This window comes from Halichoerus grypus, chromosome X (assembly GCF_964656455.1).
Source record: "Halichoerus grypus chromosome X, mHalGry1.hap1.1, whole genome shotgun sequence".
Taxonomy (NCBI): Eukaryota; Metazoa; Chordata; class Mammalia; order Carnivora; family Phocidae; genus Halichoerus; species Halichoerus grypus.
Genome location: NC_135727.1, coordinates 112660064 through 112675766, shown reverse-complemented (window position 1 = coordinate 112675766; position 15703 = coordinate 112660064). Strand labels below are relative to the sequence as shown.

At 43.2% G+C, this 15703-nt stretch overlaps 1 protein-coding gene across 1 annotated transcript; it reads left to right on the top strand.

Moving 5' to 3' along the window:
- Positions 1 to 448: 448 nt before the first annotated feature.
- SAT1 (spermidine/spermine N1-acetyltransferase 1) lies at positions 449 to 3548 on the top strand. The gene is made up of 6 exons (XM_036099916.2): positions 449 to 718; positions 946 to 997; positions 1092 to 1175; positions 2609 to 2710; positions 2804 to 2844; positions 3024 to 3548. Exons 1-6 carry the CDS (start codon positions 653 to 655, stop codon positions 3192 to 3194), a joined length of 516 nt encoding a protein of 171 aa, XP_035955809.1. The 5' UTR covers positions 449 to 652; the 3' UTR covers positions 3195 to 3548.
- The last annotated feature ends 12155 nt before the right edge of the window (positions 3549 to 15703 follow it).

Below are 15703 nucleotides of genomic sequence, written 5' to 3'. Positions count from 1 at the left end.
AACTAGTCTTGACACAGACTCCCTGAAAGGAACTTGGGCCCCACAGGGTGCCCCGCACCACACTTTAGAAAACCGCTGCTCTAACCCCCATGTTGCCCAAGGCTGCTTCTCCTGAGTTTCACTTCCCGACTGGCCAAGGAAGAAACAGCAAGGTCACTGGCCAGGGTTCACAAGAGGAACTCCTCTTTTCCTTTTGCAAAGGCGCCTGGGTGACGCGCACGCCACAAAGTCGGGTTTCCGGGAAGGCTTTGAGACGTGCCGCTAGAGGGCGCCCCGAGAGAACCCCCGCGACTCACCTCCCCGCCCCCGCCCGCGCCGGCGCCCGCGCCCGCCGGGTTCACACGGAAGCCCGGAAGAGAAGGAGGCGCCCGGAAGAGGGGGGCGGTCGCGGCCTCATTGGACGAGGTGCCTCCGCCTCACGGCCGGAGGCGGGGCTTCTTTGCGCTAAAAAGCGGAACCCGGCGGCCGCTACAGCGCGCGGGTTTAGTCGCGATCGGGTGCAGCTTTTCCGTCGCTTACCGAGGTCCGCCGGGTCATGGTGCCAGCCTGACTGAGAAGAGGACGCTCCCGGGAGACGAATGAGGAACCACCTCCTCCTGCTGTTCAAGTACAGGGGCCTGGTCCGCAAAGGGAAGAAAAGCAAAAGACGAAAATGGCTAAATTCGTGATCCGCCCGGCCACCGCCGCCGACTGCAGTGACATCCTGCGGCTGATCAAGGTAGCGGGAGGCCCGGACTCCTCCTGGGGCGGGGGGTGGGAGGTGGGGAGCGGCTCCGGCAGGTCCCCCTCTCTCCGCCCGCCTCCCCCAGCCTCGGCCGGGCCGCTCTGGGCAGGATACTGGGAACGAATCGCCGCCCCGCCCACCCCGTTCCCTCTGAGCTGGTTGGGTCTGGGCCTCACTTAGTTTTCTGCTTCTTTCCCTTTCTCCCATGTGCATCGTCCCAGGAACTGGCTAAATACGAATACATGGAAGAGCAAGTGATGTTAACTGAAAAAGGTAACGCAGCTGTAGCTGGGCGGGGGAAGGGTGTCCGGTACTTGTCATCTTCACCGAGGCCATCACTGTGTGTCCTTGCTGCCCCTTCTTGCAGATCTACTAGAGGATGGTTTCGGAGAGCACCCTTTCTACCACTGCCTGGTTGCCGAAGTGCCCAAGGAGCACCAGTCTCCGGAAGGTAAACGCCCTCCCCTTCCAGAAGCCAAACACCGACTGTTGTATAAAACTTATAGTGTCTGTTGTGTAGAACCACTGACAACACAGGCCAAAGTTACTGAGAAATTGGCCAGAAATAATAGCCAGTGTTCAAACTACTGAGGAAAAAGAAAATAGATGTGCTGCACATAATAATAGGGCGGGTTGAAAGAGCTGTTTAAGTAAGTATCAGAGTGCTGTGGAGACCCGGAAGAGTTTGAGCTGTTTTAAGTAAGTATCAGAGTGCTGTGGAGACCCGGAAGAGTTAGGTATAATGTCATTTGTTGTAATTCAGTTTCATAAATGGTTCTTGTTTGACCCTAACGTAACCTTTTTTGTAATTGTGTTAAATCACATTTTTTTCTTTAATTTGTCCCAATCTTCAGGTTACAGTCTCTAGCTTCGCCATGTACATGGCCCTTCCGTGTACATGGATGGGCGGGGAGGTAACTAAAAGATCCTTTACACAATAAAGTAGATGATCATGATAAATGAGGTAAGGTCCTATTATCACACACTTAAAACACGGTAGATCAGAAACTCCAGTATACTCTCTTCCTGTGTTTGCAAAGGACTATAAAGTGGCTAGAAAGTTTAATTTGAAACCTTTGCCTCCATTTGAAATTATAGACACCCTGTAAGAGGGTGTCAGATTGTTTTATTTTTTTGCTGGTCCCTGTTGACTGGTCAGAAGACAGAGCTAAAAGGGGAAGTTGTTTGGGTGGGTGCTTCATTTTTTTCTGAAGTCTCTTCCCCAAGCTAGAAGAAATAAACTCAAAACATAAGGGATGAGGTACTTTTTGGAGGTATGTGGATGTTACGTAATACCTGTTTCTGGGTACCTCTGCTTCTTCTGGCTTAAAACTGGGGAGAGCAAATTGCAAATCTGTGAATTGGAAGGCAAGTTCTGAAATTAAACGTTGCACTTTTGGCCTGATGTCCTGACCTTAAGGAAGCAGAGTTTCTCAACTACAAATATTTACTATTCTGAACTGCCGTGTAAACCCGACTTATTCCCAAGTCAACATACCAATATATCAATAGGATGTGAATAATGTGTGTGTTTAGTTTAAGACTATAGCAGTTTTGCTCTGGCAAGTAATGAAAGCATTCTCACGTCCTGAGTGTGAGATCCAGCAGATTGCAGAGTGGCCAGTCCACGATTTTAGCCTCGCTTCAGCTAGCTCTAATGTGTGCTTTTTGCAAATACATGTTCTGAGAACAGTGAGATCATCCAACAGTGGCCTGGACTGCACTAGCATAAAAATCAGGAGACAGTCCCGACTCAGTGGCTACTTATTTCTGTAATACATGCATGTCTGTTTTTTTAAAAACCTATGATAGACTTCTGATTTTGCAGCTACAACTTCTATGGGTTGCTTTTCGTCCACATCTCATGTGATACTCTTATTACAGGACACAGCGTTGTGGGTTTCGCCATGTACTACTTTACCTATGACCCATGGATTGGCAAACTGTTGTATCTTGAGGACTTCTTCGTAATGAGTGATTATAGAGGTATGGCTGAGTTCAGGAGGGGTTTGCTCTGAAGAGAAACCAGGGCTTATGTCCTAAAGAGGACTTTTTAAACGGTACTTCTCTTTCTTTTAGGCTTTGGTATAGGATCAGAAATTCTGAAGAACCTAAGCCAGGTACGTCTTGGTTTGGGAGGGGGGTGGGTTTGGCTTCCAAGTTTGTTAGGGTTACTGAATCATATTATTTTATTTTATTTTATTTTTTTTACTGAATCATTTTAATGACTGAATCAGACTTGAGTCTTGGAAAGCAGGTGGAAATGTCACCGAGTTTGTTTTATTCTCCCTTACAACAGGTTGCAATGAAATGTCGCTGCAGCAGCATGCACTTCTTGGTAGCAGAATGGAATGAACCATCTATCAACTTCTACAAAAGAAGAGGTGCTTCTGATCTGTCCAGCGAAGAGGGATGGAGACTCTTCAAGATCGACAAGGAGTACTTGCTAAAAATGGCAGCAGAGGAGTGAGGAGTGCTGGTGCAGACAATGACAGCTTCCATTCTATTTTAGATTAAATTCTCAACTGATCTTGCTTTCTGTCCTGCTTGTAGTCAAATAATAGAATGAACACCCATTCCAAAGCTTTATTACCAGTGGCGTTGTTGCATGTTTGAAATGCGGTCTGTTTAAGATGGCAATCTTTATGCAGTTTGGAGTCAGATTTCTCCTTGAACATCTTTTGATAAACAACAAGGTGGTATGATCTTAATGTATATGAAAAAAACTTCATTCTTGTGAGTCATTTAAATGTGTACAATGTACACACTGGTACTTAGAGTTTCTGTTTTGATTCTTTTTTTAATAAACTGCCCTTTGATTTAATTGGTATAAGCATTTTTACTAATCTTTATTTCTCAAGACATTTTTCTTGCTTTTAAATATGAAATAAAAATGGCCAAGAAACATAACTTGATAACCTTACAATTATTGAAAAAGTTTTTAATCCAATTTAAAGTGGTCACAAGCTGTTCTCAAAGTCTAGAAAGAAGCCAGTTGAATTCCATGGTTTTATAGGTAGCAGTGTGTAAAATGACTCGACACTGGTGACACTGGACACTTTATCTGACAGAATTTTCAAGAGCTGAGAACCAGGTTAGAAAGCGAAGCCCATGACAAATAAGCCCGTTTGTTACCCATGGAAAAGGCGGAGACAGGCTTCTCAAACACTGGGGGTGGAGGGGGGCACACACCTTGCCTACAACAAGCTCATCCCACACAAAATGCCATTCTGAAGGGGGGAAAGCAGATCGCTTTGCTAATCAGGCAGGAGCGAACCAACATTTTTACAGGAAATGTGCAAACAAAAACGCTGGAGGTGGGTGAGGGTCCCAATCAGGGAAATCAGTTTATTTGAAGGGCCAGTCTGTGTGGCACTGTCGTACCCCAGTGGGTTTCTATGTAGAAAAACAATAGTGCTTAAAACGGGGTGGTAAGCAAGCTTTCTCCAGAACTGAAAATGAAACTACCAAGAGGCATGAGGAAGAGACAGTCTTAGGTAAATGTTACCTCCTTTCTTTTAAAGTTTTATTTTTCAGTAACTCCACACCCAACGTGGGGCTCAAACTCACAACCCCAAGATCAAGGGTCATACGCTCCTCAGACTGAGCCAGCCAGGCGACCCTGTTACCTCCTTTTATTGCTCATTACACTGAGCTAAATTCCTAAACCCAGCAATTCACATAGTAAAGAAAATGGTAGTTAATAAGAACCACTGTGCTGATTCCCAAGATTAATGTTTTCCAAGTCATCAGATACCTGAAGAACAATGCTCCCTATCTTCTATGTTCTCCAGGAAAGAAATACTAAGCTCCTCAGTTAAAGGGGGGTTTTGCCTGGCATCCCTTGCTCCAGTGTCTGTTCTGGCTTCCTAAGTTAGAAGGTAGCCATATAAACAAGTGGGATCCTGTACTGTACTGAATACGGGAGAGCTTTGGGATTTTTTGGTGGCTCAGAGAGCATGCTATGAAAACAGGTTTCCAGAGTCCAGGGTCCTGCTGGGATAAGTAACTAGGAGAGAGAAGCCAGCAAACATCAAAAGGGTTAACTAAACACACAGAGCCTTGTGGGGAAAGCAGACATTTTGAAAACTGTGTTTTGGAAAGTGGGTCTCTTTGAGGAAAACAACTACATGCTGACTGTGGTTAAATATGTGAATAAATTAGATTAACCAAGCGAGTTACAATATAACTCTTTGTTTTCTCATTCTTCTTAGAGCTTAGCCCTAAAAATCCAGGGTTGTCACACGAAAGCTTTTATGAAGGTTGTGTCCACTCTAAAGAAGTCCCTTATGTTTAAAATTTAGAAGCTGCAACAGCACAGCATCAGCCCACTGAATGCTTAACTCGATTGCAAAGACACCTCTTGAAAAACTAAACTGTAAAATCCGTAAAGTTTGAAATCCCTAGGCAAGTAAGAAAACATGTCCTGGGAAATTTTATGAAAGGAAATAATAAACAATGATAAAACCAGAAAGTGGGGAGAAAGACAACTTCCTGTAAAGATAACTTTAAAATTACCATTTTACTAAAATATTCTGCCTGACATAATCATTTGGGAAGAATAGGATTTCAGATCTAAGGACTTGCCAATCATTATGTTACATAGGATATCTCAGGGGTTTTCTCTGTGTGTGTGTGTGTGTGTGTGTGTGTGTGTGTGTGTGTGTGTGTGTGTGTAAAACAACTGCTATTGGCTAAGTGTATTCTGTTCCTCCAAAAACTTATAAAATCAAAATTTCTGAAACTATCAAAACGGGAATTAGCTGGGTTTGTCCATGTCCAGGCTTATGACATCCTGCTACTGATGCAACCACAGGGTTGACAGTAGAGCCATGGTCCGTCACTGCCCAGACCAGAGCCCAAGATCATCGACTGCTTCCATTCCACAGGGTAGCCTTTTGAGGGAAAGAAAGGGGCCCTTCACAAAAAAAGGCAGAAGCAACAAATCAGAAGAAGCCCAATGACTTATTAATGCCTTATACCCACTCTACCCCATCCCATGAGTCTCCTTTGCATTGGGTCCCCAGCAGGGCCTAGGATGGACGGCACTTAACCACTGTTCCTTGAGGCAAGAGGCTGCTCAGCAGCCATTGATGGAGCTGGCCCTGCTCTGAGAACCCGGCCACCATCTCCTGCTAGGGGAAGTGGCTTCCTCCCCGACTGTGGCAGGCCTGGCCTCCCATTCGGAGTCTGCAGACGGCCTTGCCCACTCCTAGAATTCTGTTCGCTTGACTGGCTACGTCTTTGTTTTCTTGTTTCATCATCTCTTCCTGGGGACTGTCACCTCTATGTGACCCTGTGCATTATTCTCATCCCTTTTCTTTGTGCTGCCCGTCTAGGCTTCAAGCCAGTCAGGGGTTACCCACAGCTCAGACTGAGAGTCCCACACCCTTACTGAACATCCCCTCCGTCATCAATGCCTTCCTTGCCCCACCTAAGGCCACCAAATGCCCTTCATCAGAACGTTCTCCCAGCACCCCATTCCCCCATCATCTCTTTCTTTCTTGTGGCTCACCTCTGCCCAACAAATGTTTTAGTAGTTTCCAGATGGTTATCAACATAATAGTTAATAATAAGAGCTAACCTTTAGTAGGCACTCCCCAGGAACCAGGTATTACACTTAGCACTCTGTGTACATTGTTATCCAATCCTTGCCAACACACTACAGAGGGAAGTACTCTTACTAGTTTCTTTTTATAATGAGAAACTAAACCTCTGAGAGGTTAAGTTGCCTAAGGCCACACAACTAGGCCCGGGAATCAAGCTCCCAAACCAAATTTCTCAAATCCCTGGAGGTTCACTGCCATACTCTCAAAGCACCTCATATTCTCTATAAGAATGATTGAATTTGGTGTTTCTTCTGGATTATACTCTAAAGATTAATCGGTATGAGCGTTTTTCTAGATCATCAAAATCAGTAGTTCTCAGTATTGGCAGCAGGTTAGAATCGCCTAGAAAGCTTTTAAGAAATACTAAAGCCCCACCCTGAGAAACTCCTAATTTAATTGTATTTGCATCTGCATGTCAAAGTGAAGCCAGGATGGAGAGCCACTGATCTAGATAATGACCTTATAACTGAATCCTAGTTGTAGTTGTGAGCACAACCATTTCAGTTTGTGCTTATGCTGCTCACCTTAGCACTGTGTCATTAACAAAGACCAAGTCCCACCACAACAGCATGAAGGAGAACCTTCTACAGAGTTTTTAGAGAAAAATCACCACAGAATTGTGTCATCCAAGTGCATACAGTGCTGAAACCAATAACATCCACCCCAGCCATCAGCACCATGTTCCTCTGCAAGCAACAACTTCACTTGAGCAAAAAATCTCCCCTCATATTAAATCAGTGTTTTTCATTTGAATTTTATTAGTTTGGTCATTTTTTAAAGATTTGGTTTGCAAATGTATATTGGTTTTACAGTTGTGTAGGAGCTATGAACATAACATATCCACATCTAGTTATATGTCTATAGTAAGTAATATAATAAAAGTAACTTCTCTGGGGATCTGTGAGAATTCTGTATTTTTTAACAGATTTCTTTTTTTCTAATTTTTCAAAAAATTTAGTTACTTAACATACAGTGCAATATTGGTTTCAGGAGTAGAATTCAGTGATTCATCACTTACATGCAACACCCAGTGCTCATCACATCAAGTGGCCTCCTGAATACCCATCCCGCATCTAGCCCATCTCCCACCCACCTCCCTCCATCAACCCTCAGTTTGTTCTTTTAAGTAGGCTCCATGCCCAGTGTGGAGCCCAAAGCGGACTTTGAACTCACGACCCTGAAATCAAGACCTGAGCTAGATCAAGAGTCAGACGCCTAACTAACTGAGTCACCCAGGCGCCCCTGTTCTCTGTCTTCAAGAGTCTCTTATGGTTTGTTTCCCTCTCTCTTTTTTCTTTCTTCCCTTCTCCCATATGTTCATCTGTTTTGTTTCTTAAATTCCACATACAAGTGAAATCATACGGTATTTGTCTTTCTCTGACTGACTTATTTTGCTTAGCATAATATATTCTAGCTCCTCCATGTCACTGCAAATGGCAAGATTTTATTCTTTTTGATGACTGAGTAACATTCCATTGTATATATACCACATCTTCTTTATCCATTCATCAGTCAATGGACACTTGGGTTCTCTCCATAGTTTGGCTATTGTTGATAATGGTGCTATAAACATTGGGGTGCATGTACCCCTTCGAATCTGTATTTTTGTATCCTTTGGGTAAATACCTAGTAGTACAATTGCTAGATCATGGGGTAGTTCTATTTTAACTTTTTGAGGAACCTCCATACTGTTCCGCAGAGTGGCTGCACCAGTTTGCATTCCCACCAACAGTGCAAGAGGGTTCCCCTTTTCCACATCCTTGCCAACACCTGTTGTTTCTTGTGTTGTTAATTTTAGCCAAGAATTCTTTCTTGAAAAGAGGTCTATGTTAAGTTTGAGACACACTGCCATAACCATAATGCAAAACTATCTGCTTCTACGTGGTCAAAAAAAAAAAAGAGGGTGTCAGAAGTAAAACTTTACCAATTGGGCCCCAACTTGATCAGATTCAGGTTTGATTTTTTTGGCAAGAAAATTTCACTCACACACACACACACACACACAAAAAGAACATTTCACAGATGATTTTTCCCCCCATCAAGGTGCATATAAAGTCTAGTCGTCTCTTTGTGATGCTGGCGGCTATTAATAGCAACACTTACTAGGTCCACTGATTCACCGGGAGTTGCAAAATCGTGATATTCTATTTCTATCATTGTTTCTTCATTTATTAGCTAAAATATTTCTATAAAAAGAGCACTCTCCCATCTTGTATTTCATTACCATGAAGTACAATTCACCCAGCAAAGGCAGGATAAATACTTGATTCTTCCCTTTTATTTACTAGCTCTCAAAAAGAGTGAACTGGCTTCCCCAGCATCTTCCAATTAGCACCCCCCACCCCACCTGCCACCAAGTATCATTATTAACTCATGGACTTTAAACATTTCCTGTCTTAATTCATTGTCCTTATTTTTCTTATTGAAGCTCAGATGGCCCTAATTGTTCAGTGGGAGGTTCTTCAAGTTGGCTTCAGAGTCCTTTGAACGCGACCCCAGAAGCTCTTGGTAGCTTCTTCACTTTTAAGATGTCTCAGGTGCATCTTGTACATTTCCTACCCCAGATGTGACATCGATGGCTAGGTCTTTCTGAGATTCAGAGGTTCCTAGAGAAGCAACATTTACTGGGAGCAACTGTGTTCTCTGCTGTTTTGATAACGACAGGGGCGCAGCGGGGAGAGCCTTTTAAATGGGGGCTGAGGGTGGTGGCATTTCACTTCTGGCTTAGCTCAGAGAGACTTTCCTCAGCTCTCTTCTTCCACCTGGTTCCTTATACTGCTTTCTTTCATCCAGTCCCTCAACAACAACAACAAAAGTGATTTCAGAGGCAGTTTGGGTCTGGTGGAAAGAACACTCCACTTGGGAGTCAAAGGAAGCTGAATTAGATCCTGGTTCTTCTTCATTACAGTTGCCATTCATAAATGAGATTATGGATATGGACGTGCACGAGGTACATTATTAATAGATTCTATGTGATCTGCTTATCATAAGCTATGTTGAGCATTTACTATGTGCCAAATGTTGTGATTTTGTTACTTCATTAATCTTCAGGACAACAGCGTAGGGTATTTGAAGGGTGGCAGAATATGCCACCCCCAAATATGCCACTTTGGCAGAAGGATTATTTTGAGCTACAGGCACTTGAAAAACAGCAGATGCAAGAAGAGCGTTCTTATCTCCCCTTTTCTTTCTGAAAACGGGAGATAAGACTCCCATGTGCGAAGTTGCCCTCCCTGTCCCAGGAGCAAAGAAACATACTTGCACCATGAGTCAGTGCCAGAATTGTGTACAGTTTGTTAAAATAATCCTTCTCTTCCTTTAGCCTCCCCACATATTTTAGCTACTTTTCCACAATTGCCTCTCTTTGTTCGACCTAGTTTTTTTTTTTTTAAGATTTTATTTATTTACTTGACAGAGAGCACACACACAAGCGGGAGAGCAGCAGAGGGAGAGGGAGAAGCAGGCTCCCCCCCAAGCAGGGAGCCCAAAGCAGGACTTGATCCCAGGACGCTGGGATCATGACCTGAGCCGAAGGCAGATGCTTAACTGAGCCACCAAGGCGCCCCTGTTCAACCTAGTTTAAAAGCATGTAGGTTTTGCCACTTCTTTGGATCTTCAGTTCCTTATGAGGGCTCCCATGTCACGTAAAATTTATATGAAATAAATGTGTGTGCTTTTCTCCTGTTAATCTGTTTGATGTTAATTAGATTCTCAAGCCCAGCCAAAGACCCCGGAGAATGAAGTTTTGCCTCCCTCACATATTCCAGAGGTGTGCTGGTAAAGCAGCTGGAAGTGGGGTTGGGGGCCTTGATTCATAGAACTTGCTGATTAACATGGTGTAAATACTTCCAATACTTCTGATTTGAAGCTACCCATGGTTTTAACCACTGGCTTGCAAAATTCCTGAATGTTTAACAAGAGGCTCTCCCAAGCCGGTAGGAGCCTGCTTCAGCACACCCCTGAATCAGACCCACTTTAAAGATGAGGAAACATTGGCTGAGGGAGATTGAGCAACGTGGATTCATTCAGCCCGTGCAGGTCCGGGCTGTCAGCCGGCTTTGGGCCTCCACAGCTCCGCACACATGTGCTTTCTCTACCATACACTTGCCCCTTCTCCAAGCCTCTGGTTCATACTCTTTGGCCCCAGATTTATGCTTAGGCATGACAGTGTGACCCAAATGTTTACTTCCTTGACTGTTAACATCCTGAGAGCAGAGGCCATATCCCATAATCTTTTTTTTTTTTTAGATTTTATTTATTTATTTGAGAGAGAGACAGAGATAGTGAGAGAGAGCACAAGCGGGGAGGAGAGGGAGAAGCAGGCTTCCCGCTGAGCAGGGAGCCCGATGCGGGGCTCGATCCCAGAACCCTGGGACCATGACCTGAGCTAAAGGCAGATGCTTAACCGACTGAGCCACCCAGGCGCCCTCCCATAATCTTTATATCCTCAGGGCCTCATTCCATGCATGGCACACAGTGGGCACTTGATAAAAGAATTTATTTCATTAAATAAATGAAATAAACCAGCCCCAGTTTTAGAGGGGAAACTGAGAGAATCAGCTCTCATGTTATTCTTTACTTGTAATAGGCCCCCATTTTGAGAGTCACAATTTAATCGGAAAAAAAAAGAAAGCTCATAATTATAGAGCACTTTTAATCCTCAAAACAAAGCCATCCTTCTGTGCATGAGGAAGGCAGGGTGTAGGGGGTGAAGCAATTTATTCAATGTTATACAACCAAAAGGCAACGGGGTTGAGATTTGAACTGGTCGCCAGGCTCCGGATACATCTCACAAACCATAACTCACCATCTAGTGTAACCATACATGGTGGCCTTTGGTCATGGATACTGGTGGTGCTTTGGGGCTAAGACTGTGTCTTTGCCACGTGGAAAGGGTCTCACCTGTGCCTAGATTAGGTGTGAAGGACCCGGGGGAATGTGGGCTTCCTATCAACTGCTCCTTGCCTCAAAACTTCTCAGCCAGCCCTGCAAGAAAATTCAACTTTTCCACAGAAGACCCGCTTCAAGACAAGGCAAGTGGTTCAGGAACCATTCCATTTCACTTTTTCTTCCTCAAATTATATGCGAGTTCTGTTACTAGAAACAAAAATGTGCTCTCCTAAATTTTCCACACAGGCCTCCAAGGAGTTGAAAAACAAAAATCATTTTCCAGTTTCTCTGGCTTCAAGCCTGATTCTAGGATGTGATCCAACACTAATCACCATCCAAATGCCTGTCAGCAAGACAGTCGCTATGCACTCTGGCATATAGTACTGAGGCAGTCTTGTGCAATGTTGTTAAAGCATTATGTTATAATTATACCCCGGCCTTGTTTCCTGCACATCTCGCAGATGCTTATCCACCAACGGGGTGTTAGCTGACAACCACTCTAAACAAGCCTGGACAAAAGAAATAATAGCGGTAACCCCGAGGAACTTCTGAAAGAATACGCAGCTAATGTTCCAGAATGTTCAGCCAGTTCAATATTCTCTTACAAGCAAGTCAAATGTCAGGCAGCATTTCTACCTTCTCCTATTCTGCCTTTGACCTCTCTTTGTACTCTCCTGTCTTGTCCAGAACAATGTCACTTAACTCCTCAGCATCTTAAAACATGTCAACTTAAAACATGAAACACTGGGGGAAATTCTTACAACCCCTCAGCCTCAGAACCCAACACTACCCCACCTCCCAAAGAAGTTAAAATGCTTCTCTGTAAGGAGTGGCGTACGCATGCTGTTCCTTAGAACTGCTAAAGAAGAGCAACCCACCTACTGTCTTATTGCTCCTCCCCTGGGATGGGAGGAAAAGGGTTATGCCAGGGCCACGGACACTCATGGTCATGAACACTATGGTCTCGTGCCAGACCGGATGGAACTCTGGGGAAATGTTCCCACTGAAATCCAGGAAAGTGGTGAAGAGAAAGATCCTGAGGGAAGAATCTAGGTGGTGGTGTGTGTGGCTTACATTCTTGTCTGTGTTTTAAGAGGTTTCCAAGCAGGTTTTAATTAACCTTCAGCTGAAACTTGCTAAACAAGTTTTGCAACCCAGGTTATTGTGTTAGTATTTTTCCGGGTGTATTGTCCTAGGTTTGAATTTCATGAAGTTTATTATTCTAACTACAACTCAATGGGAAAAAGCTAAGTATATGTTTTAAAACCTAGGTATTTCCTGGTAATGACTTGTAGGAAAGAAGGATATCTTCATGAGATTTGGACCAAAAAAGGAAGTGAAAATTTTAAAGGTGACATTTACGAGTGATAAGATAAAACCAAAACTATTTAAGAATATGCCTTTCTTCAAATGAAATATTCAGTCTTTTGGTTCAAATGATAATTTATTTGAGACCTAGCTTTTAAAACAAACCCTTAGGTTTCATATGCTCCAAATGAGGCAGGAGGGAAGGGTGGCTCAGGAGACAAGTTGACCAAAGTAAAGCCATTTTGGTTTTAGGCTGATGCTTAACCTGAAAGTCAGTAGGTCATGAAAAGAGTCACAAGATCCAACTCATGGAAGACCACAAGACCCTACTCCCTCTGGCAGTAAAAGCCACATAGGCTGGACATTTTTTTTTTTTTTAAAGGAGGCTCCATGCCCAACATGGGGCTTGAATTCATGACCTGGAGATCAAGAGTTGCATGCTCGACTGAATGAGCCAACCAGGTGCCCCTAGGCTAGACATTCTTAGAATTGCTCCCTATGGGTAATTCCACAACCCTGAGACAATGGAAGAACTAACCACCCAATGTAAGCGATAAACCCAAAATTAAAGAGTAAGCCCCTCCCTGTATGGTTAGCTAACCTAAAAAAAAAAAAAAAAAAAAAACTTATAAAACCCTTCGGTAGAGGCAAAGGGGGGTCCTTTTCCCATCTGGGAGGAGAGACCATTTCTTTGTCTTTGAAGCAGCTCCTTTCTTACTTCTATGCTTTATAATTCTATACTTTATAAATCCTTGTCCCTTTCTCTGAATGATTTGCTCTTGAATTCTTTCTCGGGCAAAGCCAAGAACCCTCTTGGCAATCGTCCTGAATCTTTCCCTCTCAGGGCCTTGGCTGTTAGGCATCACAAACCCTAGGAGACAAATTCAGAATAGTTTCTGTTTCTTTCTGGTCTACTTCATCAAGTCCTACATTTCAGACACTAAAGTACCACATGATCTTTCTGCAACAATAACCACTGAATAATAATCACTCTGTCCTCAAAGAGCCACTGAGAAAAGTAGGCTTTGAGGAAACTCAGAAATCATCAAAAGATGTAGGATGCTGCCCAAGAGGCCTCCATCCCAGAGCCCTTAGAATAATTTCTTAACATGATTTCTGTAAGTCACTCTTTATAGTCATTTTTATAAGCCCCTGCCTCAAGCACAGAGGAGTCATATAACTCAAGGTCTTCAAATTGAGAAACATTTGCCACTTGAGGTATATGAGAACTTTTCAGGGGACTGAGTTTCAGGAACTTGGTTTCCAAACCTCAAATTCCTGGAAATAATCTGCCTGATAATGACCCTGAGGTGAAGAGGTCAGTCTTGGTACCCCTTGCCCATCTCCAGTTTCATAATTGCCCTTCTCCCACAAAGGTGTATCCCTCACTCACCCCAAATCCCAGCATGGTGTGCTATCTTGAACTACAAAAACCTCTGGGCACTAAACCAAAGAATAATTCAGCAATGTACAGCTCCAAAGGAAAGAGTTCCTTGAGAGTAAGGCCAGTGTGGGGGAGGAAAAATAATTTTCCCTCTACCCTTCTAGGTTCTTGGCTGAGACTCCCTGGAATAAAAGACAGATAAACAGGAGAAAAATAAACAAAAGTTTAATAACATGCATACCTCCTGTATACATGGGAGAGCCCAAGATAAATGAGTAACTCTCCAAAATGGTCCAAACCACCACCTTAAATATCATCTCCAGCTAAAGACAAAAGAAGATGCTGGGGGAGGGCAGTTATGGGAGGCTATCAGGCCAAGCACAGGAAACAAAGGCATGGTTGTTATGCAGGTTTGCCCTTGCCTTCTCCACTGATTAGAGTTTCTAGAGATTTATAGTCATCCTTTTCAGTGAGTGAGAGAGAGAGAGAAACAGATGCTCCTACAAACGGATATTTCCCTTATAAATGTAAATGTCTCTTACGAAAGGGTAATTTCTAGTCGGTTTTCGGAGCTTCTCCTGTGTCTGTTGTCTCTCAAAAAATAACCAGTTCAAGATAATCTTTATGCCAAAGAGACATATTTTTGGGTGACATATTCTGCTCCCCTTCACCAGCTTCTCAGATTGCTTAGGAGTATAGAAGAAAGTTTTATTTCAAACTCCACAAAGGAAGAGGCCCCTAAGCAAGCTAATTCAAAGGTTCTCTCTTGGTAGAGATGTCAGTGGTACAATACAGAAACTACTAGTTAAAGAGCATCAGCAGTCAGCTAGTGGGTAACCATAACATTCCATCACGAGATTGCTCAAGGATTTTGTCAGGATTGTTAATTACCTCCCAGAAGAGACTGCAAATTACATCAGACATAAAAGTTCTATCCCAGACCAGATTTAGGACAATTTTCTCTCTCAAGACCTAAAAAAAATTGATAGGAATTGCAACTTATTTTATCCAGGTGACAAACTGCTTTATCTAAGCATTAGAATGAGATAATATTTCGTGTTTATTTGAATTGAAAAATGAAGTGAGATTTTCTTGGAAGATTTCCATTCCCCTCCACCTAATTAGCTCCTATTCCTCCTCAGCTCTCAGCTTAAACTGTCACTTCCTCAGGGAAGCCCTCCCAGAACACCCACCCACCCACCTCCTATTACACATTCCTTTAACACCTCCTGACTTGCACTCTGCCCAGTTGTGATTTGCTGTTGGTGGAATTCTTTAAGCTCTGTCTCCTCTAGTAGAGCACAAGCTCCACAAAGGCAAGAATCATGTCAGTTACAGGTCCACCATTGTTTGGTGAGCAGGAAGAGGGCTAACATTTTGCACAATTCTTTAAAAGTTAGTTTGATTTGTCTAGTTTGACAGTGAGGATTGGCTTGGCCATTAGATTAGCAGAGAATCTCCTTCCATCAATTGGATGAGCTAAATGAGCTGTGCCAAGATTCTGAAACAATAAAAATAGATTTAAGGGAGGTGCATAATATATAGTATATCAGAAATCACATTCTTTGCAATTACTTAACCTATGTTTTTACAAAGATGTTAATTTGAAATATGCATGAGAAAATTTAAAAATTAAAATTTTAAAAGACAGAATATGTGAGGGGTACATAGTTGTTCAAAATTCCTTTAGGGCATATGCGAACAGAAATGCTTGAACAAAACTGAAATAGTACAATCACTGCATTAACACAGGACTCCCATCTCTACTGTTCCTGGGTGGGTGTCAGT

Bases quoted from the DNA above. Each gene is read 5' to 3' on its own strand.
- SAT1 (XM_036099916.2), top strand. From the start codon at position 653: ATGGCTAAATTCGTGATCCGCCCGGCCACCGCCGCCGACTGCAGTGAC. The intron at 1,176-2,608 runs GTAAACGCCCTC...CTCTTATTACAG, and splicing joins GGAGCACCAGTCTCCGGAAG to GACACAGCGTTGTGGGTTTC. The intron at 2,845-3,023 runs GTACGTCTTGGT...CCCTTACAACAG, and splicing joins TTCTGAAGAACCTAAGCCAG to GTTGCAATGAAATGTCGCTG.